We start from the raw sequence: 26,934 nt of genomic DNA, 5'->3' as shown, positions 1-26,934 counted from the left end.
AATGCATGAGGAAGAGTAGCTCTTTATTTCAACTGTAATCCTGCTTTGGACTGTCGATCTCTTTGTCTTCCCACAGAACAGTTTCCAAATTAAATGCATTTTTTTCTTGCATAAACTTTCTGTTGGCAGTGTAAGGAAAAGTTTTTTTGTGTGTGTGAAAGTCACTTGTGTAATTTCTGTCTAATTTTTGTTACTTTATAAAAGGCATTGTATCTTTTGTAAAATGTTTTTGTAGTTGGCTGGCTATGCCTTTGTTTAAACACATCTTTTTGAGATGCTAATTAGAGATGGAAAAAGTTTTCCCTATGAAAATGATAAAACACATGATTCACTTTGCAAATTTCAGCCATTTGAATACAGCACTCCTGCTATTTCTTTTATTTAGCTTGTACTTCCCTACTTTATGAGGTGTAAATTTCTATGCATTTCGTTGGTTCTGAGCTTTCCTCTTGTCAGTATCTTTCTAAAAATCTCTTGAGACCTTCCTACAAATGAGTTTGAAATTTGATGGGTTGTCACACGAACAAGGTCTGCGTGATATGGCTCACTAAAAGCTGGACACTTGTTACATAAAGTCATCAATATAGCACTGGGAGAAGAAATCCCAAAGCACTTTGATATTTTCACACCTTATTTAAAGGCAGTGAAATAAAGGTTAGTTTAGCATTTAATACATTTACCATGCAAGTTTAAGCTCTCAAGTAGTCTAATGTTTCTGTATGTACTTTTTTTTTTTAATTAATGTTTCAAAATTTAGCATTTCTGTGTTTTTTTTTTTTTTTTTAATTTGCCTTAGATTTCTTTATAACAGAAGCTACAAATATTGTTTAATTTACTTTTCAGTAAAGCTGTCAGTTGTAATCTGCAATTTAAAAAAACTAATAAAACAAATCCTCATTTCACAATTTAAACCTTATTGAGTCTAATTCACTTGCACTGCAAGTTTATTATTCTCCTGCAGCTTGACGTGCCTCCAATTGTAATTGTGTTGACCCTCCGATGCAGTAAATCTCCCCAGTGCTTATCAAACTGGGAAAGATAAGTCTACAATTTGGAACTTCATTAAATATCTCATTTATATTAAACAGATGATGGCTTTGAACAGAAATAATAATTTTTACAGGCTCCGCGACCTCCGATTGTGGTCTCAGCGACTCTGGCATGCGGCATTTCGCAAATCTCCACCCGCGCTGTGGCCCTGGCCGCCCGCCAGCAACCAAATGTCAAAAGTTGTTCGTCCATCGGGCTGACTTCAAAGCCATTCTCTGAAGACTGTGGTCGAGGGCTTTGTAGCCCTCCAAGCAGATTTTTTAGAAATCTTTCATGGCATACACTTCTTAGTCATCTGGGAATTGCGGGCAGAGTGATTAATAACGGGCAGCTGTTTAAAGAAAAAAAGCACACAACAAACATGTTAGTTGTTATTATAATTCGGGAAGCTATGAACTACTCCGTTTGTGCTTGCTCGGAGACCAGCCCAGTGAAATAAGCATTCCCAGTGGCTTCAAAGAGTTTGCAGCGTGCTCGATACCTTGCAGTATCGGGTTCCCCGCTGGATTTCAGCACATATAAAATACTTGCTGTGGGAGTTGTGTAGGCATATTGTTCTTGAGATTTAACTTTGCACATCAAAATGAAAAGGTGTGTTGGTGAAAACAGATAATACTTTGATGTGTGAGTTCATACAATTACCATGAAAAACACATCTATTTTTTACATTTCTTTTTTATTATTATTATATTTAATAGAGCTGGATTCAGTTCATGCCGCTTGGTTGGTTTCATGCTCTCAGGGGAGCTCATGCGGGAGCAGTAGCAAGGCAGCAGAAGGGTGCTGGAGCTCAGGAGAGCTGAGAGCCTTGCAGGTGGGAGGGCTGGATGGTGAGGGGCTGGGTGATGGGGTACGAGGCCTTGTATCTCCCCTGCTGGCTGCTGACTGCTGACAAGCAATCTCTGAGCTGACTGCCGAGCACAGGCGTTTCTTCACCCCTCTCTGAGGAGCTGTGTTGGCAGTGCCCGTAGCTAATGGGGTGTCTAAACCCAGCGAGGTGGTTTTGTTGTTTTTTTTCTTCTTCAAAACAATCTTCTTCAAAGATTGTTTTCTTTCTTTGCCGTGCACCGGTTCTGCTTTCCACTGAGATCTCTCTGGCTCTCTGAGGAAAAGGCAGTATTTCCTCTCCTCTGGAAAAATCTGAGAGGCACACGCAAAATAAAAAGGGATGGCCAGGTTCTGCAAACAAAGGCTGAGCTGGGAAGTCGCTCAGAGGAAGGAGGCTTCTGACGGAAGGCAGCTGGGACGGGGAAAAGGCCACACACGCCAACTTCTCCCCTGTGCCAAGCAGGCTGTCTCCGTCAATTCCTCCACCACCTACTTCATCTGGCTCTTAATGCCCCATGGAGGTCTGCTGGGGGTCCTGGAGGGCAGGGACTGGCTGCTCCAGTGGGATCAGGCAGCCAAGAGCTCGCCAGTTGTAATTTTTGTTCCTCTGGCATGATGCCACAGCAGTGCCATGGATCAGGCCAAACGAAGCGTGTGAGGTCTCCATACACAGTGGCCAGGAAAGGCAGAGCAAAGAACTCATCACAAATAGCAAAAAAAAAAAAAACATGTAATGCGAAGCCTGACTTTTCTTTCATTCTATCTTTTTTTTTTTTTTTTTTTTTTTTTTTCCTAAGTAAAAGGTGTCAATGTTTGTGTATTGGTTGCTAATATGTGTGATGGAGTTTCATGGGGCTTTCCATGATGATTACATTTGAAAGCAAATTGCGCCTCTTCAAAGAGCGCCAGCAGCCCAATTCCAAAAGGAGTTCGTGCTCTGTGCCCCTGACAGGAGTCTTGTTCTGACAGGCTGTCAGGGTGGGAAAGATGGCCCAGCTGTCTGCCTCATAACACTAAAAAAGCCCAAACCGTCTGCTTAAGAAATTCTGTAACAAAGAGACACCAATATGCAATGTGGTTTGTTGATTTATTTATTTTTTTTAACCAATTTTCTGCTGAAGGATTTGAAATTTGACAGGGCGCCATAGGAGGTGCAGAGCAAAGTGGCTTACAAAGTTGGTCATTAAGCAGAGCTGTCATTGCAAATTATATTTGTCCAGGGTGAGAAGTTCTAGCTCATTTGGTGCCCAGACAGGTCTAGGCCTTAGGCAAGTTGTTAGAGTTCCCCCATGCTGCTAAATGGACTTTCAGCGCTAATTTTCCTCTCTCTGTGCAGTTGGAGTCACCTGGGAGCCCCTCAGGGCCAGAGCTGCCCATAGAGACGCTGCTGGACGACAGGGAGCGCAGGATTTCCCATTCCCTGTACAGCGGGATCGAGGGGCTCAGCGAGTCACCCACGAGGAATGCAGCTCTGAGCAGGATCATGGGTGAGTTCCACTAATCATGCCTTGTTTTCGTCTCTTCTGGGATCCATGGAAGGGTGACTAATGCATTATTTGTGTGGGAGTCGGGGAACATGGAGGTTTGTACTGACCAAATTAAAAAGTGCCTTAAAATTATGCCAAGCAAGCCTTCTGGATACATAATTTGAGAAAGAAAGCTAATAAAAGGATTTATAAAGTGAATTTCTCATTCCATGGTAGGTCATAGAACAAACCACAGTAGCACTTAACATGGTTTTTCATGGTTTTTCTGGGAAGAGAAGTTATTGGTTGGTCTAGTTTCTAGCTTCATTCAGATGAAAAGTCACCACTTTCTATAAGGAATTTATAATTAATTTCAGCATTTGTTCTCTTCCACGTCAGTCATATAGAATAAACAAGGTAACTTGTACCCATTTATGCTTATTAGGTTATTTCATTAATTTGTTTTATTTTTTTTATTCACAGGACAACAATTTTAAAACCTTATAACTAATTTTAAGCATCCTTTGTGCAAATTCTGTCTTCATGGCCCCAGCGGATAATGAGGTTATTAGTGGTTGTTCCGCAGCAATTCAGTTTCTTGTGTACAGAGCTAGCTAATAAAGACTTTTCTTGTCACAGGAGTGGTTGCATTTACTGACTGTGATGGAGTTAGTCTGAAAAGATCTTCAAATTTAAAACACAAAAGGCAGTTTGATTAAAATAGCACTTGACATAAGATGTTACGATTGCTTGCTTGAGCTGCAAGTTTTGAACATTAAAAATGGCCATTAAATCTTTGACTTTTCTTTAGTGTGCTTGACACACAGAGATTATGTTAGAAGATGCTGCTACAAAGTGGATATAAAACAACAGTGAATTTAGTTTGGAATTACTTAAGGTTGATTTTCAGCCTTAGAAAAATGAATGTCTACATTTTTTCCAGCCAACAGTTTGTATATATCTTTCACTATGTCTTGGGGTTGTTGTTTTTATTATTATTATTATTATTATTTAATTTGGGATTTGTTTTTTTGTTAGCAGTAGCAGAATAACAGTAAACTCCCTAAAAATCCACAAATTTGCTATTTAAAATACTTCATCCCTCAGGTCTTTTGTCTTCTTTAGTACATCTGGGCAACAGTAATTAGAAACAAATCACATTCTGTTCTATGGCATTACATCTCTTGGAAGCTGGAAGAATGATAGTGTACCTGAGAATCACTGGAGCATGAAACATTTTCACCCAAAGTCATATGCTATTAAAGATAACATTTAAAAAAAACCTACATATTTGTTGAAAAAATTAAGGAATGGTAAAATAATCTGAAGTCTTTAGCACTACTTTTCCTAAGAAGAGACTAGCTCCTGTGGTGTCAGGGGTTTAGATAAAATATATTCAAAGCACTACCTTCTGCTTTTCCCATCAGTGTTGGAGAGGATTTACAAGTCCAACTCCTATAAGCATTAAGGAGTTAGCGCTTAAACACCTTGTCCAGTGATGGGAGAAGAAACCCTGAGAGAGTCTGCATGTATGTGCATCAGGCAGTGCAGTGTGTTGCCCCATCAAAGCAACACCCAACTTGCCATGCCAAATCAAACCAGTGCTTCATCAGTCTGGTGTCACCCCTTTAGTGGTAGCCCATAACATATGTTCGAATGAAAGACCAAAAGTCTTTCCAAAGCCTTTAAAACCTAGTGCTTTTGGATACCTCTGCAACATACAGATAGGGGTAAAAAATCTCTCCTGCATTTTGTATTAGCTCTATAATCTGAAATGTATGGCTCGATTTCCTCTCTATCATTCTTTATTTATTGTTTTCAGAGACCGGGAACTATGTAGAAAGTTGGTTTAGAATAGGTTATGACTGAAAACCATTAATGCTTTAGTTGGAAGCACATGAAAGATCAAATCGTGCCTGCATCTCATAGTAAATGTGGAATGCTGTAACTGAAAACTGGTTTTGCCAGAACTGCGTCATTCCCTTCTGCAGTCATATGGGCTTCACAAAGCTGTCATGTTTAAAGATGGTTTTCAGATAGCGGTCAGTTTCCTAATATGCTAATTTTTGTGAATGAATCAGAACACCACTACATCAAAGCCACAGTGTTTACAGTCTTTTGTGATGTTACTGCACGCATGTTTTGTTGCAGTGCTGTACAGCAGAACAGTGTTGTTACCTGTTGGCAGAGACATGTCCAGGTTGCTTGATTCAGGTAGCTACAGTTTGTAAGGCTCGTTTATTATCCAGTGGACTTCCTGGACTAGCATGCATAAGGAGAAAACTCTCAACTGCCTTTATTTTCCTGAGAAGGCAGTGTTACGTGACTCTTCAAAAGTTTTCCTCCTCTCTTGAAAATTGGCCTAAAAGCAAGGATCAGTTAGAAGAATAGTCTGGCTGAGTAAATCCAGGGGTCTGGCCCTCCCCATCCTGGTTCTGACCATGAAAAGAAGCAAAAAGAAGTGCTTTTATAGCACTTTTTGTAGTGCTGATTCCTCCGAGTACTCTCCCAGTATTGAGGAGCCATCTGACTTAGGGGCTCTCTGAATCACTTGGTGTCTTTTTATTCAGCCCTCAATAGATTTAACAATGCAAACTCTTGGTACTTGGCGGCAAGCACAAATCCCAGTTTGATTTCATGTGCTAAGTACTGTGGCTTTCCGATTCCTTTGCTATTTGATAAAACTGATGCATTTTGAGTTTGTTTTTTTTTTTTTCCTTCCCAAGGTCAACTATTCAAAAGTGATAGTCTTAAGGTCTGGAAAATTCCTTTTCTCTTCAGTCATTGCTTAAAGTTGGAAAAAAACTTTTAAAGGAATTTTTTTTCTTTTAAATATACCTAATGTAATTGTCAGGGAAAGTATTTAAAACAGTTTGCTTTACTCTTTCAACCTATAACTGACAGCAGCACTGCTTGTCAGAGCCTTGTCGTGAGAGTGGGAATGAAATACCCATTTTAGAATGCCATTTGTGTTATGTAAAGTAATATTTGCTTACTGGAGAAAGGCAGCACAAATCTTTCAATTTTTCAGATGATTGTTATGTTGATCTACTTCTCTAGAAGATTATTGCTACTAATTTATAGATTTTCTTATGCTTCTTCACTTTATTTAACTGAAATTTTTTGATGAAGAAGAGAGGTGATACCTCTCTGTATTCGGGGAATGATCTTTTTGTATGTACAGCGTGATTTTCTGTGTTCAGGGAATGATACAATGCAGATACTCTCTTCTAAGCATTAGGCAGCTATGGTAAACCCTTAGGTTTATTTATTTATTTTTAATGCTTTCAGGTCGCATGATGGGAGTACATTTGAAATAACTGTTATGCTAGTTTGCTTGTCTCTGTGATTAAAAATTCAAGTCTTTCCTTCTGATACACCATTCTTGTATAGAATCCATTATGCTCCTGAGTTTTGCAATACGCAAATACATAGCTGCTGTCTATATAAATTATTCTTATTCAACAAACAGTTTAGTACAAAGTCCTCTTTCATCTCTTTCTTCCAGTTGCTGGTATTTTTTTTTTACGAACATAGTGGGTTTTGTTGCTAGCAGTGACTAAACAGAGTTATTTTTCAGAGGTTACACAGAATAACAATGGCTTGCATTGAATCAGCTTTTCATCCCAAAGTATCCCCCAGAACTTGGTAAAAAATGATAGTTACTGCACAACAGGAAGTACTTTGTTCTCTGCACAAATAATTGCTATCGTCAGGATAGAAATCAGGAGGAAGCACTAAAAAGAAAAAAAGAAAAAGCTAGAGATGTAGAGTGTTTGTGCCAATGAAATGAACATAACCCTTTACAAGCAGAATGCAGTTCCCCAGCTGTGAATCTGAGCCGAACATGGTGGTCTACTACAGTCTTGACAGTCCTGAGTACTCTCTTGAGATCCAAAGCCTGGATACAGTGGAGACATTTATGCCCTTACACATTCCTCATGCATCTATTCCCAATCCCACACCTTTAATTAGCCTGCAAAATTAAACGATGTGTCTATCTGGGGGAAATTTTGCCATAAGTCACTATAGTGTTGGGGACAAATATGCTGTTAGTGAAAAATAAATAAGTTTAGATCTGGAGAAGTTCAAATTTCTCATTGCCCAATCCTCTGTATTGCTCCTGTAAGAAGTCTTATTGCTATTGCCATCGTCACCATCACTATTTTCTTTTATTATTATTTCTATTAGTATTTTCTCATCTTGTGAACAAGAATCTGACCAGATATACATGTAGATGGGTGAGTTGGTCTTCCCAGCGCAGTGTAGTATGGTAGCCAAATTATTTTAATAAAGAGATTAACAGAATTTCAAGGATTTTTAAGATTTAAAAGAACTTCCTGGGAGCTGGAGTAGTTGGCTTCTATGGGAGAAAACCAGCTGATCATTTTATGTATTGTGTATGCTCATTTTGTTTGTTTGTTTTGTTTTGGAATAGGCCATGTTGGTGGCTTAGTTCAGTTCCAAACCATTTTTGATCAAGTTTAAAGCATTGTTTCTTGACATATTTTTCCTTGTAAACTGAAAGTCCTCATAGACCTGGAGACCATCCATTTGGTATTGGAGCTCTGAGACTCCCTTTTCTGCACAGACAGATGGGAACTCTTCTTACCCTAGGCTTGGGTCCCCTAGCTATGGTTGTTTTGTTCAGTAACTTGTTCAAGAAATTTGAGCCTCATTGTCCTGAGGTGAGACACACTTGAAAGGAAGAATTTGCCTTCCTCATTACCGTGTACACAATACTACATATTATTACAGAACTGAACTTGAATTAATGTATGCAGAACTGGACTTGAAGTGTATTCAGATTCTAAATTTAATAGCACTTTTCTAGCCCGAGAGAAAATTGTTGTCTCGGAGAGGTTTGTCGGCAGCTCGAGTAAAGTCTCAGATTTGTAGATCAGTCAAATATACTGACGATTACTAGGTTTGAAGTTTCTTTGATGTTTCCTTGTAATGTTTCTCACAAAACTTGCAGAGTTGCTTTCTCCAAGGGGTATTTTCTGTCCACTTCAGCTGAGCTCTCTACAAAGGACATACCGAGCCTTTTGCTGAGGTCTGGCTAACCATCTGCTGGAGGTGAAGCCTTTCACCTGCTTTTAGCTTCATCTGCAGTGAAAAGCATAGGCATGTCAGATGGGTTTTCTGCTTAATTCCAAAGCAACTATTAAAATGTCACTCTTCACCCTTGTCAGATATAAAGAAGGGTAGTGAAAAGTTAAAAATGTTACTGAATTACTTGAGCCTCTCAAATGGGAAGTTCAATCTGCAGAATGCCATAAGGTTATACCTTTTCTCAATCAATTCTTTGGAGACATTATTAACTACAGAGTTAACAATCTTGTAGGCATTATATTTGGAAAGAAGTACATCACCACGCTAAACATTAACCCGTCCATCAAAGAAGCTATTGCTGGGCAAAGAATCAGCTGTTATGCAAACTGAACCATTCATTTCATTTTGACAGTGATGAGATGTTTGCTGTGCAGGACCTTTTCCTTCCAGCCACTTTCACCTTTTCAAAGATCTCTTTTGAAGCCAGTTTCGCCCCCTTTGGAAAGCTATACAAAATGTATTATCTAGGCATTGATGATTTTAGCTAGCTATGTAGTAATTAGCTAATTACTCTTTATGTGTGTCTTCCCCCCCCTCCTCCCCTATAATTGCAAAAAAGTGGTAACAGTAAATGAAACATTTCCAGGGAAAAAAAAAAAAGTGGGTGGGTGGGTGGGGAATGGACAGAAGGGGAGTACTTTTCACCTAATTGCATGCAGTCTGACAGCTTTGTCATATCTGTAGTAAAAATATAGGGTGAGTATTTGCCGTATCCATACAAGTGGCTCATGTTATGGAAATCAGAAATTTGCTGTATGTTATTCCTGCAGTGCATCACAGTTTTAGAATAGTCAAGTTTGTTGTCAGCTTAATGGTTGATTAAGCTAGGGCTTTTCCCCTCATAAGATGTGACAATTTTACTAATTGTTTTAGAAAGTAATACATATCCAGTAGTAAAATTCATGTAATGTCATGATCTTTCATTAGAAATAATATTGTGTGTAGTGAGAGTTGGGACCAAACATTTTAATTGGTAGTTATTTTATTTTAATTTATTTTATTTTATTTTATTTTATTTTGCTTGAGGATCAATATGAATATTAAAAAAATTTTTTTGAAGATTCTTTCAGAGAATAAAAAGTGCATCTAATATGAAGGAATCACACTTAATACTTTGCCATTGCCTCAGATAACTCTATAATGTTAATTCAGGTTTGCAAATCATTTTTTTTCCTTACAGCAAGTTTTAGCTTAGTGTTTCTAAATACTGAAATAACCTGTTTATTTCAAGTTAAGAACTGAAATGCTGATAATTCTATGTTTCTACCATCTTCCAAATAATGATAGATAATCCCTATTTTCTCAGCTCTGTATTTCATGCCTATATCCTGAAAACAGATTTATTCAGCTTAGACCAAAGCATTGCAATGAAAATGTTACTCTTTCTGATAGTCTTTATGGTTGTTTAGTTTGTTTTGGTAACAAAATTTTCTGTAGGCTTAAAAGTTGCTTCTACTCTGTACTCAGCAGTTTGAAAACTGATACACAGTTTTATGCATCAAAATGCATTGAAATACTGGAAAATACAATTATATTGTATTTTTTTTTGTGTTTGTATATTTATCACTGTAAAAGGAGCAGTGGTAGTGGGTTCGTAATGTTTATATATGCATTCCCTTCGTTACCTCAGAAGTGTTTGATGCAAGAGAAGATAAGACTTCTTGCAGTAGGCTGCAGGTACAAGTGGTGTATGTTGCTTTTCAGACCTCTGCATAGAACTATGTATATAAAGTGAGACATACCTGATGTTATTATCTGTGTTATGTTGCTCTTATCAGTAGGATTGCTGTTTGACATGATGTTTTATTGGTCTTGTTTATAAGTTATTCGAGGTACTCTCTGTGATGATTTAGTTTTCATTTTTGTTTTATTTCCTTTTGTTTTTCAGGTAAATATCAGCTGTCTCCAACAGTGAACATGCCCCAGGATGACACTGTCATTATTGAAGATGACAGGCTGTCAGTACTCCCTCCACATCTCTCTGACCAGTCGTCATCTAGTTCCCATGATGATGTTGGATTTGGCACTGTTGATGCTGGTGGATGGGCTAAAGCTGCAATTAATGAGTCAACAGACTGGTAAGAAGTTAAAAATAGATGACTGCAGTTACATCTTAATCTTTAGTTTAATTTTTGGCTACTGCTAATATTAATCTTTTTTTCTTTTTTTTTCTTTTTCATTGCATTTAGATTTCACTATTTTTAGACTTGTAATTGCTCCTGTTTCTGGAAGGAAGTCTGTAAATATTATTTATTAAACTTTTTTTTACTTTTGGATGGAGTTTTGTGCTGTCTTCAAGCCCACTTGTGGAAATTTGCTAATTGTTTTAAGACCAAATTAGCATATAGCTGTGCTCATTTGAAGATTTAATATTAATTCAGTTACCAACTGAGATAGCTAAAAAAAAAAAAAAAAAAAAAGCTAAATTTAGCAAAGATGAAAAAATTCCAATTCAAAAATTTAATTTATAATTCTTGCTGTAAATATTTCTAAGTCTATAAGATAAATGTTTTATTTTTTATATTTTTGTAAATATTTAGCAGCCTTCTAATATACTTCTTTATACTTTCTTGATTTTCGTAATAACATATAGTAATTTTAAAATCTGTTTAGAGGACAAGGTAGGTCTTTGTACTTCCCTGTTAGTGTTAATGGTTGTGCAACAAGAATTAGTTAAGACTTCTTTATTATGAAGGGATACCTTTTATATCATAATATGATTTGTATCATGCAAAGGTAGTGTACTATAATAATTTAACGTTTAAAAATATTGAAAGTCATTCTATTTTATATGTTTAATCCATAATAAAAATAATTTCTTTAAATCTTAGGTTGATTCTCTAATTACTTTTATACATTTTAATATGAGACTCTTAATGAGAAGTGCATTGATTTCTATTATTGACTTGCTTATATTCCTGGCAAAGAAATACTGTTTATTAGCTTAGTTAGTATACAATTAATACAGATCTAAGATTTAATTTGCAAGTCCTGTAATTATCTATAGTAAGAGCAAAATAAAAGCCCACCTCTGTACACTTCAACTTCTTAAAGCTAGATAATTACCACAAATGGTGTGAAGTGTATGAATTTTCTTATTTCTCTTGTCTCTCGAGCCTGTTATGAATGTGTCAGCAATATCTTAATAAAACAGCAATAGCACCTGTCAGCTGATATGCACCTGTCAGCTTCTTCTGTGGTTTATATTAGTTTATTTCTTCTTATGTCTGGGAATTGTGCTCTGTATTTTTAAACACAGTTTTAATGATTGTATAAAACGATAAAGTTTTTTCATCCTCATTTGCCTTTTTCGATGTTGCAGCTCTTCTCGCGGACAAGTCATACCTCTAATTTGGGCTCTTGAAAAGTCCATCTGTCTTCTGTAAAAGCTTTTAGAGCTGAAAATCTGAGATGTTTAAATAGCATAGTACTCAAGACTGCATATAATGGCTTATTGCTGAGGGATTTTTTTTATCCGAATATGAGCAAAAAAATACAGCACAAAGTAAGAGGCCATTTGAAACCTGCAGATGCTTTTACATTTACTTCTGCAGCGTATCTTGCTATTCATATACTTCTTTGAAAATGAGCATTACAGTAAAGAAAATAGAGATTAGATATTGTGGAATTGATCATGCTCAAAACCTTTAAACCTGTATCTTTATAAGAAATTGTAAAGGTCTTCAAATACAATTGCAGTTAAAAGAGTAGATGAGTACAGCGCCTTACAGGATAATGTATTCTATTTGTAAAAAAAGTAAATAGCAGTAGAAGTAGATTGTTGCATTAATTTCCTGCTGCTAATGGATGAAGGAAGACTTGTAAAATGAAGGTGCATTGTATGATTTAGCTGGAAGGCACAAAGGGTAAAACTAAGAATATGGATGAAGGGTTATCCAAACAAGAATGGCAGCTGTTCTGAATCACAGAAGAAAATGTAAGCTTTTCCAGCCTGACAATATCTCCCTAATCCTTGATGAAAATGTTATGAAAACAAAGGGGCAATAAGACAGGATTAATAAGTGGAATTTTAATAACATTGAGGGTCAGAAGACGGTTACATTCTTTTAAGGATCAGCTGTCATTCCAGAAACCTTATTTGTTAAGTATTCTAGAATATAGTAAATTGCATTTGGCAATGCTTAATGACTTGCATTAAATTCACCTTCTGTCTTCCATTAATGTAGTTGAAAAATATTAAAATGAGGCATTTTTAGGGGTATTAGTTACTCCTCTGTGCTCTCTGGCTTTTCTAGTTACGGATCTTCAGTGGGGCTTTTGAACACTTGCGCAAAATAGATGTATTCAAACTCCTATGATCTGCATGTTCCCTAATTTCTAAAACACCTGTGGATCATTAATAATAGAAATAAACCAGAACATGAAAACTGATGACAGAACGTAGGACTCTGACATTTGTACTCTAAAAAGGTATGGGATATCATGTCAGAGAGTAAGTAATTTTTGATGCTAAATAGCTCCGCTCGTATTCTAGATACGATGCAAACATACGGTAATAATCCCCATAAGAAATGTGTGTGGAAGATAGGTGTGCTAAATGCAGATATGGGCAATGCCCTTAAACATGGAGACAGTTGAAACACTGGGATTTGATCTCCAGAATTTGTGATTGCTGATGCTGTGTCAGACCCCACCATCCTCTACATGAGAATGCCCTTTCCAAGTTTTATTTAACTTTGGAGTTTCAGTGTGTTCTCAGGACTTCAAATGAATATATGCATGCAGGCTGTATTTACATGAAAATGATATTCAGCTTTATTAGAAGCTTTATGTATGCTGATCAAAGCAAGCTCATATGAAAAAAGGAGCATGCAGCCAAAACAAATAGTGTTAGAAATTCACCCCTTTTGAAGGAAGTGCCACATGATACATTTTGTTCGGCAGGATGGAGCTGGTCATCCTTAACTAACGTGAGCTGCATTAACAGATGTTGCTAGAGAAAATTTTCACTTAGTAAAACCACATTTTTCTAGCTTCTTTCTAGTAGAGAGCCAGAAACTCCTGTGTGGCCTTGGGAAAGCCATTTATGATCTGATTACGAAAGGTGTTGAGTTGGGTCACTCAGAGAATGTTTTCAAACTTAGGTGGTTCATATTCATCTACAAGTTGCACTGCTGAAAATGCTAGAAGTATGTATTGACTTCATCCATTTTACCTTTTGGTTGTGTGGAGATCATTTTTTCCCTGTTTTGTGGGTGTGAATGCAAGGACTAAATAGTGTTTTTTTTCGTTCAGGCTCTGATTCATCAGAGCTTTTAAGCATATGCTTCAAAACCTTGCTAAACTATGCAGACATCTCTGAAATAGTTGCTGCAATTAAATGTAAAACGTTATGAGCCTGAGCCAGAAATATTAAAGTCAAAAGGCACTTGACATTGACTTTATTCATAAAAAGTTCTGATTCTGCTCTTATTTAAGTATTACATGCTTGTCACATGCACGTATCTTATTATTTGTAAATCTGCCACTACTAGACTGAATTTCTTCTACACTGCCTAGTAATGCAGATAGTGATTTTCATCATTTATAGGACTCGATGCCTCTGGACACATTTCCTTAGCTCTCTTCATTGTTGTGCCTAGTACCCAGGTGTTTCTTGATCAAAGATGCTTCTATAAATTACCGTATGTGGCATGCATAAGCATGTTCACATTACATAATTTAAAAGTATAAGTTCATTTCTGCAGAAACTTTTCCTGTTTCTCACTAGGTATAAAATGTGAATTTTAACTGGCCCTTAAAATAGAAAATAATTATTTTGAAATATACTGCATAGTAACATGTAGGTATACAATATTTTGAATGACATGTAGAGAGACATGCTTAGAGATCTCAGTGACAAGATATTCAGCTTTTTTATCATGAAGTGCAACAATTGAAAGAGGAATTTTGAGGATTTTTTCCCTACTAGATAGATAATGATGGTGCAAAGTACTTTATTTTTTTTTCCTGTTGTTTGTTTGTTTGTTTTTCTCAGTAATTTATGCTTTAGATTTCTCCTTCTGTCAACTTAAGTAGAAATCTAAATCTTTGGGCTTGCCTTCAGGCTCTTATTAACAGTTTTCCCTTTTTTTGGGAGTCAGAAGACCCTTGTGTGAATTTTCTTTCAGTTGGTCTATTTGCAGTAAGTGATCTTACAGTGGTCCTTTAATTGCTTCTCTTTCTCTCTCCTTCTCTCCCTCTCTCTCCCTTTCTCTGTGGTGTGGCCACGGTGACACATTACAAGCCTAGGATTTAGCTTGCACACCAAACTCATTTTGCCTGTGTTCTTGCATTCATAATTCTACCAACATCAGACCAACATTATTAAATCTGTCTTCAGAAAGCTTCTGAAGCCAAGTTCATGCAAGAAACCTACAGAAGAGACCAAATCTGAGAACAACTTAATGATGAAACCATTGTGGCGAATACTTGCTCTTTAGTGGAGTACTAAGTAAAAATATGTTTGTCTATCATAGCCAAGTTAAAGCCAGGAAATGCTATAGAATTTTAATAGGCAGTCTTTAAATTAAGAACTTTGGGAAGTCTCTGTGGGCTTCAGGCAGGACAGATTCTGTGTATGCTTTACAAAAAATATTTTGTGATGAAGAAAAATATGATAAGTTGGTATTAAGAGAATATACTGGTTTCTCATTAAGAACATGGATTTTTTTATTCTCTCTCAAATTATTCCTGTGTTGGGGTCATATATTCTGATAGTATATGTATAGCTTTACACGAGATATGTACATCTTTCATTAAAGCTCGCGAGTGAATTTTTTTATTCTTTTTAACTGGAGTTGCTTGATGCAGTGAAACAAATTCATTGTGTGTGTAACTGACTACTTGTATTGGTTTATTTAAAAATGTGTACTTTATTGTTGGTTGAAGTCACATGCTAAATAAATGCTTTTCTCTGCAGAGTGAAAGGTTGCGTGATCTTGATAAATGTTCGCATGATTTTTCTCCCTTCCTACAGCACTCTTAGTCCAGATGTTGATCCAGTGCTTGCCTTCCAGCGAGAGGGTTTTGGACGCCAGAGCATGTCAGAAAAGCGTACAAAGCAATTTTCAGATGCCAGTCAGTTGGAGTTTGTTAAAACACGAAAATCCAAAAGCATGGATCTAGGTAGTGAGTGATATTTTTTTAATTGTTTTCTTTGAACCTGATTTTCACGTTGTAAGTATATAGATTTTCTAATTTCAAACACATTATTTATGTGCAGTAATACTGTGCATAAGGTCTACTGGTGTGAAGTAAAGTATTCTTAACATGAATGTCCAAGTGGCCTGTGTATTGTTCTTACCACTTGTAAATGTCCATACATTTAAATATCAGAACCCTCTGGATATACAGTTATATGTAAATATTGAATATATTCATTAAAATAGAGGTGAAAAGTGCATTTAACAATCCATGTAGAATAACTGTGTAAAAATGTACCATGCTGTGGTTATGGGTGCATAGAATTATTCTTCGTTCATGATTATAATTCAATTAGCCTTAAAGACCCTTAGTAGCTTTTATTTTATAGGTGGATTTTGATTAAGATATTAAAGACGCAAAGTGTTTTTTTTTGAAGAAATCGTTCAGAATTAGAAAATCAAGGTAGTCTGACTTCTGGTTGAGACCTAAGTTTTATATTTGTCTCAGAAGCCCTGAAACTAGGAGCAACTGAGACAGGCCATCAACTGTGATCATTTTAACTGGTAAAACAACTGAGAGGAAGCAAATGCTAACCAGCCCATCTATTTTTCTGTATTGAATTTAGATTCTGAAGTGCGGAATCTAGTAACCTTAAACAGTGAGTTTTAATTGCTTAAACATAAAAATCCATACTCAGAATAATAAAATATAATCAGATTTGCTCCTTTACAATAATTGTCAGTATCTTACCTGCAATCCCTAATTCACCAACTTCTTCAGAGGACAGTAAGGTTGGTGGCATTGACTTGTCTTGACTAGTTGCGATGTGCTAACGTGTAAATAACATATTGTACCTGCCTGTGATGTGAACACGACTGACATTGCATGAAGGTTACTTGTTTGCTGCCATTTCTATCCAGAATGTTTGCTTACTGTTACAGTTTATATGCATGAAGGATGACATTGCTAAGGCCCCCCTAACTTGAAAAAAATTATAGAAAAAAAAAAAGGAATGTTGGATGCATGTGGGGCATGGGCACTAACTGGGCTAACCGTTATACATTTACCTTTTAACAGTAGCTGACGAGACTAAGCTCAGTACAATGGATGACCAGAAAACAGGTAAGAATTGACAGTAAGGCTGTTGCTATAGAAACCTTGGTCAAAGCAGCTTACCACAATTACAGAACTGCCAATCAAATTGCATGAAAACATGAATATTCCAGTACTTGCATGGCTGCTCTCTATTGTTGTGAATAATCAAGTCATAGAGAAAAAGAAAATTCTCTATAGAGATAAGTATCTAGGGTGGTATATTCAAGCAGGTCATATATATCTGGCTGTAGGTAGACACCTGTTTCTACACTTTGAACTCATAAATATTCACAGTTGTCTTGATTTTTGTCCTTTCAACAAAATCTTGGAAAATCTTCTCCTCACTTCAAACTGAGAGGAATGTAGAAGAGTCGAATGTTTGGCTTACACTGCTAACACAGTGCTTGAAAATAATTCCTTTAATTCCAAAATTACTATCTTTGCCTTGAGTGGTCATCAGATAGATGTTGTGAGTTGAACTGAGGAATATTAGTGCAACTCGATTTGCTTTTGGAACTGAAACCAGAGCAGTGTAACAGAACAAAAGAATATGTAAATAGAATATTTTTCACATACGATAGATTGTAACACTTCACACAATGATAATGAGAAATAGCTTTCAAAGCATATTTTTTATTAGTAATTAAAATAATGCACCAACTGCAATTATTAGCCTTTATGATTTATTAATACAAGTTAGCTTTTGACCTTTGGAATGCTGTTTTAATTAGGCTAGATCCAGAGGACACCATAACATTACTTAGCTCTAATTAGGAACAATTCACCTTTTAAACCTGACAATATTATTTATTTTAGCATGATTTGGGGAGCAGGGCATTCCACACAGAATTTATGATTAATAATTCACAACTGCATCTCTGTTTAACGACACTTTACAACATGAGTAGGAACATTGAGAAGCTGTAACTAATCAATTGACTGCATTATATTTTTTATTAAAACAGATAAAACTTCAAGCTCTTAAAATGTTGTAGAATATGGTCATAAACTTGCAACCTTACAAATTGAGTATGAATAAAAAAAAATAATATTGAATGTTTTGAAAGATTAGGGCCATCAGAATGTATGAATTGTGTTAATGGTTATGGTAAGAAACAGAGCTTGGGAACTGCCTTCACCATGAGCACTATTCACAGAAAAAGAAGTTAAAGATCAAACACAAATTACTTGTAAATAATTCTTCATTTAATTATTAGCCTGCTTATTGGAATGGGATGTGATAACAATGATGTAAATCCTGTGTTTTAGCAAAATATGATGCTTAGGTTTAAAAGTGCATAGTGCTTTTGGTGGTATCAACAGAGTATAGTTTTTCTATATGTGTGACACCTGGATTAAATTCCAAAAAGAGACACGTCAGACAACTTGGGTGAACAAGCGTGACCGTAACCATCTGGACTAAGCAGTTACATATTTTGTGCACAGCAAGCTCAGTGGCTGGAAAAAAGGGAAAAAAAAAAAAACACACACCACACCTTTGACTGTACTTTTTCTTATTTATTTTGTGTGCTTTTAACCAGGTTTAGTATGTAAACATTGCATTTCTCCCATTACTGAAGATGGATGTGGTTTTTAAACAAACCACTTACTGCAATTTGGCTGAAAAATCATCTGGTATAAGAAAAAAAATACGTCAAATGTGTGGTGAACTATGATTTGATGAACTGTAGAAGCCAGACAAATTCAGCATATATTTACTTAAAAGAAAAATAAAAACAAACACTGTTGCAGTCAAAGTTGGATTTAATAGTATTAGCTGAAAAGGAGAGCGTAGAACTCACCAGCCCTAGTAACTATAATAGATTTTTAATTATTTTTCTTTCTGTAGTTCACTTGAAGTGCCTAATCCTTGCAGTGTTTATAGTTCATTCTAGAGGTTAGAAGTATATTCAGTAGCAATTGAGCGTGGCTCATTTATTGAGTCCCAGGCATGCTAGCAGGTTGGTTTTTTCTTTTTTCCATGTCCACAGTGAGGAAAGGCCAAAACACTCTCTCTCAAGCCAAACAACAGCAAAACAAACAAGCAAAACCAACAAGCAAAACCAACACAGAAGATGTATTTAAATTATTTATTTTTACGGGATGCTTTTAAAGTAAACTTTTGTTAAATGGAAACAAAGCTGAAATACTTTTGATGCAGTTACTTGTTTTAGTCTTCCCCTGCCCCCCTTCCAGCAAAAAATGTTACTCTTTTTGTATGAATTGAACCAGAAATAGAAGAATTTATCAAATCTAATGTAGCAGATGTTAGTAAATTCAAAAATAGACTAATGTCCTTTAAGAAAGTGCTTAAAAGTAGACTTTGTGCCTTTGCAAAACTGCTTTAATCAAATAGAGGGAAGTTTTTGACGTCACTGGTAGCATTTAACCTAAGAGTTAGTAAAAATAATGTTCCAGAAAGAAACAAAAGCATCATTTAAAATCATTTAAAGGGAAGTGCTTTTATAGCACTAAAAAATACTTTTATAGCTTTTAAAAATAGTCACCAAAGGAAGCCTCCTACGTCCTTTAACACCAGACTTTTTGCCTTTGCAATTCGCCCATGCAGACTTGTGGCACCTTATAAATACTTAACGTAAGATTAGAGAGGTGGGAGCATCGTGAGTTGTTAAACAGTCACTGCAACGGGAAAAAAAGGGGGCTTGGAGCAGGGAGCATCACGTAGGTTTAATGTGGTCTGTGAGTATTAGATGTTTCATTGGATCTGTGTGTGCGGTGAAGCCCTGAGGTGCCTGTGCCACATGAGAGCCGATGCATGCAACGCCCGTAGGTCGTGCATGAGCAGAGGGTGCTGCATGGTCTGGAGAGCAAGGCTTTCCCCAGGGACTGGCCAGCTGAGACACAAGGGTGGCGGTGCATGCCTGGTGGGCAGGGGCTTGGGATGGCGTGAGCATGGCACAGAGCCTGTGAGAGGTGGATCTGGGTGTACGGCACGCAGAGGAGAGCAGCGTGGATGGACGTGTAAGCAGCGTGCAGGGAGGCTGCGCACGCGGTAGGATTTACGGATGGGGTGCTTCTGTGTTGCAGATGGCTGAATCCACCTCAAAGGGTGGATTATTTGTTAATAAAATTGTTGGAATGGAAAATTTTGATTAACTTCAAATTTTAAAAAATGATAAAAGAACCCCTTTCATCCCTCAGTCATATGAAGATGCTTTAGGTAGATGTGTTTTTTTTTATTTCTTTCTTTTTATTTTTCTGTTTCAAATTCTGCTGTCAAAATAGAACTCAGCAGATAACATTTCTGATGATTACCACCAGCACTGTAAAGTCTAGAAGAAAATGCTGACATTTTTGTATTTAGAATACAAGGTTTTGATGTGACTCATAAATTTTAAACAAAATGCATCTTAAAGAAAGTGTGCAGTTTCTCAATGGATTATGAATAAACAGCTCACTTTCTGGCTAGTGAATTCTAGTAATAAATTCTGAACTCACTCAATTTACAGGGAGGCTTAACCATATATTTTGAAAATAGCAAACTTGCTATGAAGTGGCCATAGAAGCTGGTGAAGGTATTGAAATACACATAGCTTTACGATCACAGTGCTTAAACTGCTTGTGTAATGACATTTTCCTCTTTCAAATTCTACAACCTGTCCACATTTGTGTTCATGACCACCCAAGTTCAATAAATATTCATATCATTTCTGTAATCTGTTATTAGTTTTACAGTACTGAAGTAACATTAGGTCATATCCCATCTAGCTTTTCCTTTGGGAAAGCACAACTTACATAAATATTGTTCTCACAAAGATCTGTATTGGGTAGCAGGAAATGGAATTTTTTTTAATGTTCTGTATGAACATAAACGGGCATATAAATGCTTGCTTTATAATTACTGTTTACAAAAAGAGCCACTCAGTAATTAGGAAAAGATATACGAGCATTTCATTTAGAAGGTTGCAAAGCAGAATCTGGAATAAGGGAGTTTACAGTAAGTTGCCATGTAAGAGGATACCCTTTCCCTTTGTATATGAAACTGAATCTGTCAAACAGCTGGTTCATATAGGATTGTCCTGTCTCTTCTCTTCTTCTTTTTTTTTCCCCCTTCAAAATGTTGCATTCATTTTTCTTTTCTGTCTTGTGGATTGTTTTTATCAAACCACAGTCCCAAAAAGCAAAAAACCAAAATCTTATTTGTTGTGAACTGCAGGCTTTAGTGGGGGACCAGCAATTTGTGACATATGTTAGGAAGTGGACAGTTTCTAGGGCATTGCCCAAGTTGAAGCTCTTTCACTTGGTATAGTGTTCTATGAAAATCCTTGCATTAGACTTCGGGCCATGTTCGAAACTTGGGGGAACCTGGACTGCAGTTTGTTTGCACAGCTGGGAAGCCATCAAACATCCTTGTCCCAGCTGCCTGCTCTTGCTCACCCCAGCAGCTGCTCTGTGCCCCCAGCTATCCTCATGACCCTCACAACCAGGGGCGGTGGGCGAGAGGGTGGCTTCTTCGGTGAGATGCAAGTTCATCAAGATAAAATTCTGAATTTGGTGGGGTGTGTTTGTTTCCGACTGAGGGTGAAAACAGCAGGACCCCAGACCTCTGGGGGAACGAAACTGCAGCAATTCTCCAGACCTGTGAAAAAGGATTGTTGTTTTGTTTCTGTTTACAAATTCATCTCAAAAGTAGGGCAGCTACAGGGAATTCTTTGACAGCTGCTTCTTGAATCTATTTGATCTAAGGGATTTTATTTTAACTTAGTTGTTCAGACTCTTAATAGATGAGTGGAAAATGACAGCATTTGTCACCTTGCTCTACCTAACACCAAGCTAGCAAAAAACACAGAGAGGACCTGCCATGCTGCCTTTCTGCAGGTCCCGCACCCCTCTTCCGGCTTCCATCCCGCACCTCCCAACACTGACTGATGAGAGAAACTGTTATTAGTGCTATTCCTCCTCCCCCTTCCCCATTTAATGTAACTTCACATAACTGTGTCACAGAAGTTTGACAGATACTGTCTCTCCTCTCCTCCAACATCTGCCGTAACAGGAATCAATTCCAGGGCTTTATATTATTCTGATATAAATACTTTAAACAGATAACTCGTTTTTTGCATCATTCACACCAGACCTTGCTTACAAGCAGGTTGTTTATAGGTTTGGTGGCCCTGTTCAGTGCTTGGCTCTGTCGTCCCTTGATCTTTCTGTACCTCTGTAAGATGAGGGTGGTGACTAACTACCCCCTCCCCCCCCCAGGGACTGCTGTGGTGCCACAGCACCCTTCTCTGTTCAGCTCCCTTCAGGTCAAGAAAAAAGGAGATTTTCTATATTCTGGGTGAGGGCTCTGATCTCATAACTTCAGGAAATCTGGCTGAGATGATCATGCCTCTTCTATCTCTCAAGCCACAAATCCTATGGAAGAGCTGGCCAGGACTATTCTTCGCTTCTGAACAAAATCACTCTAAACAAACACAGTGAATTTTTATTTATCTATTTATTGCCTGATAGATCTCTCTCCATTTTAACTGTGAGATCCAACTGTGCAATTGTCAGCACTGTGAGCGTGTGTATCTAAAAACAGAAGCTAGACATTTAGTTCACAAAGCCAAGAAGACAAGTCTGGATGGGGAAGGAGTTTTGCAGAACACTGGCTAGGGCTTTCTTGGCACTCCTCTGAGCGTGCAGCAGTGATAAGAGCTGCCCTCAGCCCCAAGCACCAACCTGGGCACTGCCAGGAATGTGTTTCTTTTCCAGCTGGGTAGCTGGTATTGCCTGGCTAATTGGGTCCTTTCCACAGAATTTTTTTTTTAAACAAATTCACAAAATCCCAGCAAGTCAACTGATATTTCTCAGAAGTATTTCATTATGAAATAGTTAGCATTTTGATGTGAGTCTTTAAAACTCAATTAAAACCAAACAACATGAAGCCAGAACAACATGAAGCCTTGAAGCCAGAAGTTGGGGTACTTTGCAAGAATATTACTCGAAACACAATAGGATTCATGCCCAGAATATGCTCTCAGTTGCTAGTACAGATGAAATTTTAATCTCTAAACAAAAAATAATTAATAGTTTTGTCTGATGCAGTTAGATATGTATCTCTGTTGTTTTCATGAGCTGTGTTTTTAAAGCCCCATGATTACTTTATCATTCAAATTGGTAAAATAATAGTAAGAGATGTTGGTATCTTTTCACTAATTTGAAAAGCCAGACGTTACTAACATTGTCGGTTTCGTTGACTATAACTTGACATACTCATTCACTTCTGAGACCAACAAATCTGCAGAGAATTCCCTACAGATTATTGAGAGATGATGTGAATAATGTTAAGTGTGTCCCCAAAGACTTTCACAATGGATATGCATAATCAAGCATGCAGTTCTCTACACTAATTCTAATTACTTTTTTTTTTCTTCCCTAAATCACTAAGGTTCCCCAACCAGAGATGTGGGGCCTTCATTAGGTCTGAAGAAATCCAGCTCATTAGAAAGCCTGCAGACAGCAGTTGCTGAGGTGACTCTGAATGGTGATATTCCCTTCCACCGCCCACGCCCACGAATTATCCGAGGACGAGGCTGCAATGAAAGCTTCAGAGCTGCCATAGACAAATCGTATGATAAACCTGTAGCAGATGATGATGATGAAGGCATGGAAACTCGTAAGTAAACTATTGTTATACATAAAAAGTGTTAACAATATAAGTTAATCCTTTAGAAGGTGATTAAAAGTGATAGAAGATTATCCTAGGGTTTTAAAAGAATAGAACTAACTTCTCTTCATGGCTTTGTTCAGGCTTTTGCCCTTCATATGCATTAGCAGATTGCAACACTCTGCAGCTTCCTTCCTTCCTAAAACAAGGAAATAAGATTATTAGGATTATGTTTACTTAAATTACTTACTATGAAAATTTTCTCTAAGACAGCTAATTAATTTACTGATGTAAATTAGAAACATTTTACGCAGAAAGAAAAAGAAACACTGAATTCATGTTACAAAAATATGTGCATCTAACTTAGAAAGGGTACATTTGTAGTGTCTGGGGGAAAAAAAAGAAATCACTGTCCTTTAATTAGAATGAGTAAGGCTGGCAGATCTAATAAAATATAAAGTTAATGATCAGCTATTACCCACCCTAATGGGCATTCATTTACATTTTCAGTTCTTTAACCCGAAGTATGACCCAACATGTGGAGAATGTCATTAACATAAAAGAATCACTTCAAAGCTAACCTTATCATTATTGAACTATGTAAGAATGGGCTGGTAAAATGACAACTCATATTGAATGAAAATAGTGTGAATGGTAAATTACCTCAATCAGGGGTTGTATTAAAATTATTGAATTTTTAACCTTCATGTTGTACTAGTTTCGACTTGTCACACACCAGCAGCTTTTTTTTTTTTTTTTAATCTACCTGCAGCTAGTTAGTAGTTTATGAATGAATAAGATATTTGGAAAGCTGAAGTGGTAAAATATTTAGCCTGAATACTAACAGAAAAAGCTTGAAAAGAGATTTTTCACTCTCTTTTAAAAATTTTTTTACTTTCAGAAAATCTTTCTCAGAAGTGTCATTCTATAATGTTCTGTTGTAAGCGACTTGTGTAGTCACTCTTTTATTTTTTAAAACTCTTCTGTTGTTTTTCTTTTAATATGTCTGTTTCTAAAACTGTTCTGAGACTGAAAGGGAGGTCATTTTGCCAGTCACTTTTCTCAAAGGTAGTTATGGACAGAATTAATTCTGCTTCCCTCTCACAGCACCTAGCAATTTCACGCAGCAGTGAGGCTAAATGTTGGTCTGGTGCTGTTGGCTGTCAATCTATTCCTGGCCAGTAGAAGAACAGGTATGAGAAAATGCGTAGTGATCATGATAATTCTCCCAAACTTCATGCCTGTGGTCTTCTGGGACACAAGACAGCATTTTTCTAAAGGGTCTTGTTTGTTGTGAGCCAACTGAGTAATATCCTGTTTTGAGGCATTAAATATCTAGGGCTTATCCAGAAGTTACACATGACAGCAAAACTTATCAAGAAAGACTTTCTAGGTGAGTATAGGTTTATGAGATTACTGCAAGAGGTTTTGAGCGTATTGATACAACACATAGAGTGGAAAGGAACTGTTTGATGGCCTTTGTATCCTTTGCATGGGAGTAGTGGAAACCAGACAAAACCGTCTGGCTGAAAGTGAAATGCCATGGGGTGAGTCTTTGTCCTCATTTCCTCGTGGATGAAGAATTCTGGCATTGATGGACCAAGAGCCACCTTGGGAGAGCCAGTGAGAGGTTGTTCTCAAATCCCATATGGTACAGAAGGGCTGAACAAAGTGTGACCTAGGAACATGCATAGTATTGCACATTCTGTTGAAGTTGCATGCGTTTTTATAGCTTCCATATATTACAATAAAACATCTAAATAGTAATCTGGAAACTTGGACTGCCAAGGTAATAGAAGCAGACAAGTTGTAAAGCAAATGCAGGATGTTGGCTGGACACAGCTCATTCCCAGGAATGGCACAGAAGGCTCTCTAGGTTTTTGCTTCTGATGGTGAACGTGGAGCTTAAGAGCTGGCCCAGCCATGTGGGGCCTGGAATCAGCTCAAAATACTAGGTCTACAGTACTGAGGTCTGTCTTTTTCGGAACATTTCTGTGTCTGTGCAGTCTCCTCCACTTTGTGTAAATTATATGTGGCTTCAGATTTCAGAGAATTTGCCAAGTGATGTCTTCAGCTGGAAAAAGCCTGGACACCTTTGAATACATAGAAGTTGATTTAACAATCTGGTACTAATGTGACTAATGTCTCACTGCTGCCATAATGACATGGCATAAGTTTTTTTTTTTTTTTAAATTGCATTTAATTATTCTGTAATTGTTTGAAATTAAAATGTGGCTTTCTGGCATTATAAAACCCAGGCAAACATGTTGGTGGTCAATTTGCTGATGCCCTTGAGGTTGGATTCATTTGCTTTACTTGATATTTTTCCCAAGTATTTCTCCAAATGTTTCAGTGCTGAGTGCTTTTTTCTTCCAGACATTGTGACCCTCTTTGGAGCAGCAAATAACAGCACTGCAATATATTTTATAGAATAATTCTTAACATGTCATCACCCAATATAAGAAAGCCATATAAATACAGGTAGCATATGTAGCAGAGGGGCTAACTCTCCTATGAATGTATTTGCTGTCCTTGGAAAAAGATGTTATTAAATTACCAGATGCGGGATGAAAATCAGATCACTGTGTCCAGTTCCAGGACAACATTTTAAGAAGTATTTGAGAAGATGGGTATGAATTTTAATCTCTGTAAAGAAGTAATATTTGTGGAAAGGTGTGGGTGTTTAGCTTTTACAGATCATTTTGCCTGATTCTCTTTTCTTGTTTTTTTTTTTTTTTTCCCCTCCTTAATACTCGAAATAGCTGACTGAAAGCAAAATGTTTATCTTTAGTGACTTGAATGAGAGCAGGGCATTTGGATTGGGAGAGATCGGCAAAGCTTTCTAATCTTTTGCTGAATCTTAATTGCTAGAATCTACGGCTGTATTAAATATCACAATAAGAGGCCTGGAAGCTTAGTGGCAAAATAGCTTCACATTAAGTAGCTTTGATTCCTCATGTGCATCTTTTCCATTTTATGGCCTAATTAGGAGAATAGCTTCATAATACCTGTTTGTGTAGATCTCTTCAGTACAGTGTGGTTCATGAAATGACGCTAGTTTTCAGCTTTAATTGATGTTTAAAGTATACTCCAATTTATTTTTTTTGGCTTCAGCATCCTGCATAGAGAGGGGGGAGGAATAGGAGTCTGCAGGAAAAGAAGGAAGGAAATAACAGCACCAAAGCAAATGCATTCTGTGTCTTGTGGCAACCTAATGTCATTACTTCAACTTAGCAGAAATGAGAAGTTTCATTTGTAGCCTGGGCTTGAATTTTTAATTGAGCAGCCTTTGCATTTGTTCTAAACACTAGTAATTAGGTGTATGTTAATTGCAGAATGACTGTTCTGCATAAAAGTGAAACAAGTTTCTTCATGTCATGCCTTTTTAAGAAAACTGGAAATCTATTTACTCCAGTAGAGTCACCAGTGTTTATTTCGAGAGAACAGGTGTCCTACATGTAGTTCACACAACTTGTTCTAAGCTATGGAGTTAACTGCGAGCAAAATGTGTGTGATAGACAAATATTTATTGTAGCACAACTGTGGAAGGGAGGCAATATTATTTCCACAGAATATGCAAAACAATAAGACGAGGCATTGTTATGACAAGTTGTTCAGCAA

General features: G+C 37.0%; 1 protein-coding gene across 27 annotated transcripts in view; it reads left to right on the top strand.

The window, feature by feature from the left end:
• Positions 1–26,934, top strand: part of PARD3 (par-3 family cell polarity regulator) — a 443,789-nt gene that overhangs the window by 272,415 nt on the left and 144,440 nt on the right. For 12 of the 27 annotated variants that reach the window (XM_072033793.1, XM_072033797.1, XM_072033792.1 and 9 more), the window contains 6 exons: positions 3,215–3,365; positions 10,348–10,537; positions 15,439–15,590; positions 16,231–16,263; positions 16,683–16,727; positions 23,095–23,322. In XM_072033793.1, the coding sequence (XP_071889894.1) occupies positions 3,215–3,365; positions 10,348–10,537; positions 15,439–15,590; positions 16,231–16,263; positions 16,683–16,727; positions 23,095–23,322 (799 nt within the window). The remainder of the gene's footprint in view (positions 1–3,214; positions 3,366–10,347; positions 10,538–15,438; positions 15,591–16,230; positions 16,264–16,682; positions 16,728–23,094; positions 23,323–26,934) is intronic. The other 15 variants (XM_072033788.1, XM_072033782.1, XM_072033795.1 and 12 more) reach the window with 5 other exon arrangements.

This window comes from Anas platyrhynchos, chromosome 2 (genome assembly GCF_047663525.1).
Source record: "Anas platyrhynchos isolate ZD024472 breed Pekin duck chromosome 2, IASCAAS_PekinDuck_T2T, whole genome shotgun sequence".
NCBI classification, from domain to species: Eukaryota; Metazoa; Chordata; class Aves; order Anseriformes; family Anatidae; genus Anas; species Anas platyrhynchos.
This window is presented reverse-complemented; position numbering and strand designations above follow the sequence as displayed.